The following is a 4,332-nucleotide window of genomic DNA, read 5'->3' as shown; positions in this document are numbered from 1 at the left end:
TTATTCTGCTACACCGGATAATTTCCTAATTTTGCATTCCTACTTGATAGGCTTAATTAAGAAATAAAATTTGCATTCCTTCGTGGAAATATAGTCATGTTGTAGTGTTCTATCAACAATAACTTTTGGCATGATGTGAGCGGTTGATCCCGACAGTCCAACCAATGACTTCTAAAGAATAGAGTTGGCCAAACAATTAGCCTCCCTTTCTCTACTTCTATAAATAATAGATGATGTGGGAGAGAGAAATCTCCAGTATTAAGGTAAGGCTAAAAGGCCTCTCTTGAACTTTGAGGTATTTCCTCCTTTCATAACAAAATTTACCTTTCTTTCTTTCAGAACCAAGAGTCTATTTTTATTTACATGCATCTTGCATATGCTCCTATCTTTTTTATTTACTAAATGTTGGCGTTTGATTTGGTGATTCTTTAATTTGGACCGGTTAGATTTATATGGAAAGTACTGCTGCTTGAATTAGTGCTTCAAGCTGGTTGGTTTTTGGGTTAAGTGGCCTACTTTTCATAAACCACAAACTTTACTTATCCACACATACACAAGAAAGAATCTGTTACTAATTCTTTTGTAGTGCATTGGATTTTTTTCTGTTAAAAATTTCATCTTTACCTAATAACTACTATCCTATATCATAACTACATTAGATGAACCAATTATCTAATTTTTGCAGATTTAGGATTGAAGAGGCAGCTGAACAAAAATGGGAGCCACTGGCAACATGTCTGCTGCAACAACTATATTTGAACAAAATAATAAAAATCCTCTCCAAAGAGTCCCAATTTCAAAGCCCCCGTTTACACTTAGTGACATCAAGAAGGTCATCCCTCCTCACTGCTTTCAACGATCTCTCCTTCGTTCCTTCTCCTATGTTGCTCATGATCTGATATTGGTCTACATCTTTTACTACATTGCCACCACTTACTTCCACCTCCTTCCATCCCCGTATTATTACCTAGCATGGCCTGCTTACTGGATCGTTCAAGGTTGTGTTTGCACTGGTATATGGGTCATTGCCCATGAATGTGGCCACCAGTCATTCAGTGATTACCCGTGGATAAATGACACTGTTGGTCTTATCCTCCACTCTGCACTTTTAACACCATACTTTTCGTGGAAATATAGTCATCGTCGTCACCACTCCAACACTGGTTCCCTTGAGCGTGATGAAAACTATGTGCCTAAATTTAAATCTCAACTAAGATGGTACACCAAAGTATACGCCAACAATCCGTTAGGAAGATTATTCATACTTGCCTTCACCCTCACTGTTGGCTTACCTTTGTACTTTGCCATCAATATCGCTGGTAGACCTTATGATCGCTTTGCAAGTCACTATGATCCATATAGTCCCATTTATAATGACCGTGAGAGGCTACAGATCTTCATCTCAGATGTAGGTGTGATTGCAACTAGTTATGTATTGTATCGCGCTGCAATCACACAAGGGCTAGCTTGGTTTGTATGCATCTATGGGGTACCCCTTCAAATTGTGAACGGCTTCATAGTATTAATCACTTTTTTGCACCATACACACCCTTCATTGCCACATTACGATTCATACGAGTGGAATTGGCTAAGAGGAGCTCTAGCTACGGTAGACAGAGACTACGGTGTGCTAAACAACATCTTCCACCACATTGCAGATACTCATGTTGTGCATCATCTCTTCCCAGCCATTCCACACTACCGTGCAGTGGAGGCAACAAAAGCTGTGAAGCCATTACTAGGAGAATACTACCAATTTGATGGCACCCCATTTTACAAGGCCATGTGGAGGGATTTCAAGGAGTGCATCTATGTGGAGACTGATGAAGGATCTCAACTCAAGGGTGTGTTCTGGTATAAAAACCAGTTCTGAAAGCTAAATATTTGGACTCTGTAGTTTCATTCTGTTGTATTTGTATTAGTATTGAACCACCCTACCATGTGTATCTCCAACTCTACCATGTGTATCTTATATTGTCATCACAGGCAACTCTTATGAACAATAATATGAAAGTTATTAAATATAATTAGCAGCCCTAAAGATTGCTACCTCTTATCATTTTGCAGCCAACAAGCATGAATGAAATGTACAGATAGCCCATTTTGGGACTACCATTTAAGCCGCACCTAAGTTAGTAAACGTTTGTAAGTTTAATCACTCTAGAATCAACTTCCAACACACGTGACCGAAGTTACAAAAATCTATGCCGAAATTACAAATTTTGTCTACAATTTGGCATAATGCTAGTGCAAGCAAACTTCAAACCATTTTGTTTAAACTTTAGACATACACCCTGGAAGTTTGGCTTGTCAAACCCAAACTTTTGATATACACAACTGAATGGCTTGTCAAAGACTCATTTTAGATATTCATGTCTAAATTCAAAAACGCCAACAGCAAAGGTCTAATTTTTTTCACTTTTATTCACCTAATAATGTTTCAAATATGTACTGATAAACATGAATATCACACTTAGTTTCTAAGCATAAACATATTGATCACCATAACATGTTGTGTTGGTGAATTTCTACGTACACAACATGTTGTGGTGATCAGTAGAATTTGACCAGAAATAGTGACGATCACCATAATTTATTGTTAAGGCAAGCTCTTGACGACTCATCATGATTATATTTTTTCACGACTTTGGCTACATGTTTGTATTGGTAAAAATATTTCAATATAAAAATATTAGACACGTGGTGAAAAGATGGGGCACACTTTAATATTCACAACACCAGCCGATCGCGGTTGCCGAAATATTGTGAGGCTTGCCACGGAATACAACTTTTTGCCTCCGGAATTGTATATGTCAAAGTATTTCGTCCTGGAACGTCTAAAGGGAAGAGGTGTGCGTAACAGTGACACCCCAAGATTTAAGAGATCACACTCTATTCTACCATGACTCCTCGGTCTCCACGCCGATAATGGCTAAGTCGTGCATAGGGTTGGGAAAGTAGTTAGTAATTAAGGTCAATCTTATATTTACCCATTATCCCCTGATTGTACTCCATTTAATTTGCCGTCATAAGACAACATTACACTCAACTGTTCTCTGCAAAACTTACGATTTTTCAAGCATTATATTCATCAAGCCATTTTCATAACTCTTTCAAGAGATTGAATAAGAATTTTCTTTCCTCTTACGCTTCAGTTCTTTAATTATGACGAATCATTTCGCTCATTATGTCAACTATTTTTTATTGCAAAAACCACTTAATCAAAGGATTAACGAAATTTAGATTAGTTGTGTCGCTAAACTAGACCTCTTTCAAATAAATTCAACTGATTTCCCAATAAATGAAATTTAAGTTAAATAATTTTCTTATATATTTTCTTAACGAGATCAAAATTTAAACAAAGGATACTGGAAGATCCTATTGTGCAAATTACTCAATATTATATAGTCAAATTCCACATTTGATAATCCCAATTATTGGTTATACACTAAGAGTTATTTGGTTTAATTTATTAATAAAATAAGATATTGAATTATAAATTAATAAAATAGCGTTTGATTGTTATGTCCCTCCATTAGGTACATTAGAATTGGCATATCATGTGCTCTATATCCAATGTAGAATAGATGATATAATCCCATGGTATCAATCATTCATGAGCTAGCTACCCCTCCACTAAATTATAGATCTATAGTACATGCAACTTATTTTTAAAAAATTAAATGGCACATCCGACCTAAACTCTAGTGCACAACTTATAGATGTTGGCATTAGGAGCGGTTAGGGAGCGAATATTTTTATTAAGAGAATTTAAAATATAAAAAAATAAAGAAATAAATTAAGGCACTTCAATATTTACCATGTAAAATACAATGAAACTGAGGCTTACACCGAAAAGCTTCCGTGAGTCGAAAACAGTGCATGAAGCCGTCAAATACATGTATTCTTTTGTTCATTAATATGATATAAATGTTGTTCAAATATATAAGTTATGGCTCTCAAACGCAAATGCAAGTATACGCGGTTGTACAAGTAATATAGTAATTTTAGAAATTCGATATCGAACTCACAGAGACTTGTGATTAACTATTTACTTAATTAAACGATCATAATATCTATACAAGACGTAAAATCCAGAAATATAAGTATCAACTAAATTTTTTTTTTAAAAAAAAAAAACAAAAACAAAAACAAATAATGAACTTCAACCAAGAAAGAGCGGATTTTTATCGGATAAGAAAAAGATCTAGGACTATGACTACTAACAATCCAATTGAGTCTTCTAATTGTTCTACCTATTTATTTTCTCGGTTACTAGTTGAGGGGTTAATATTAACTTTATGAGTATCTCTCGAATTGCTCACAAGTCTA

The 4,332-nt window shown here is 35.3% G+C and overlaps 1 protein-coding gene across 1 annotated transcript; it reads left to right on the top strand.

Moving 5' to 3' along the window:
* Nucleotides 1-201: 201 nt before the first annotated feature.
* Nucleotides 202-2,027, top strand: LOC132040242 (delta(12)-fatty-acid desaturase FAD2-like). The gene is made up of 2 exons (XM_059430871.1): nt 202-295; nt 686-2,027. The coding sequence occupies exon 2, from the start codon at nt 716-718 to the stop codon at nt 1,871-1,873; it is 1,158 nt and encodes a 385-aa protein (XP_059286854.1). The 5' UTR covers nt 202-295; nt 686-715; the 3' UTR covers nt 1,874-2,027.
* Nucleotides 2,028-4,332: the final 2,305 nt, after the last annotated feature.

Source organism: Lycium ferocissimum, chromosome 12 (assembly GCF_029784015.1).
Source record: "Lycium ferocissimum isolate CSIRO_LF1 chromosome 12, AGI_CSIRO_Lferr_CH_V1, whole genome shotgun sequence".
Lineage (NCBI taxonomy): Eukaryota > Viridiplantae > Streptophyta > Magnoliopsida > Solanales > Solanaceae > Lycium > Lycium ferocissimum.
The sequence above is the reverse complement of the archived record's forward strand: the minus strand, read 5'-3'. Positions and strand labels throughout refer to the sequence as shown.

What these genes read in the sequence shown, in the direction of transcription:
- LOC132040242 (XM_059430871.1), top strand. Translation starts at nt 716, where the DNA reads ATGGGAGCCACTGGCAACATGTCTGCTGCAACAACTATATTTGAACAA.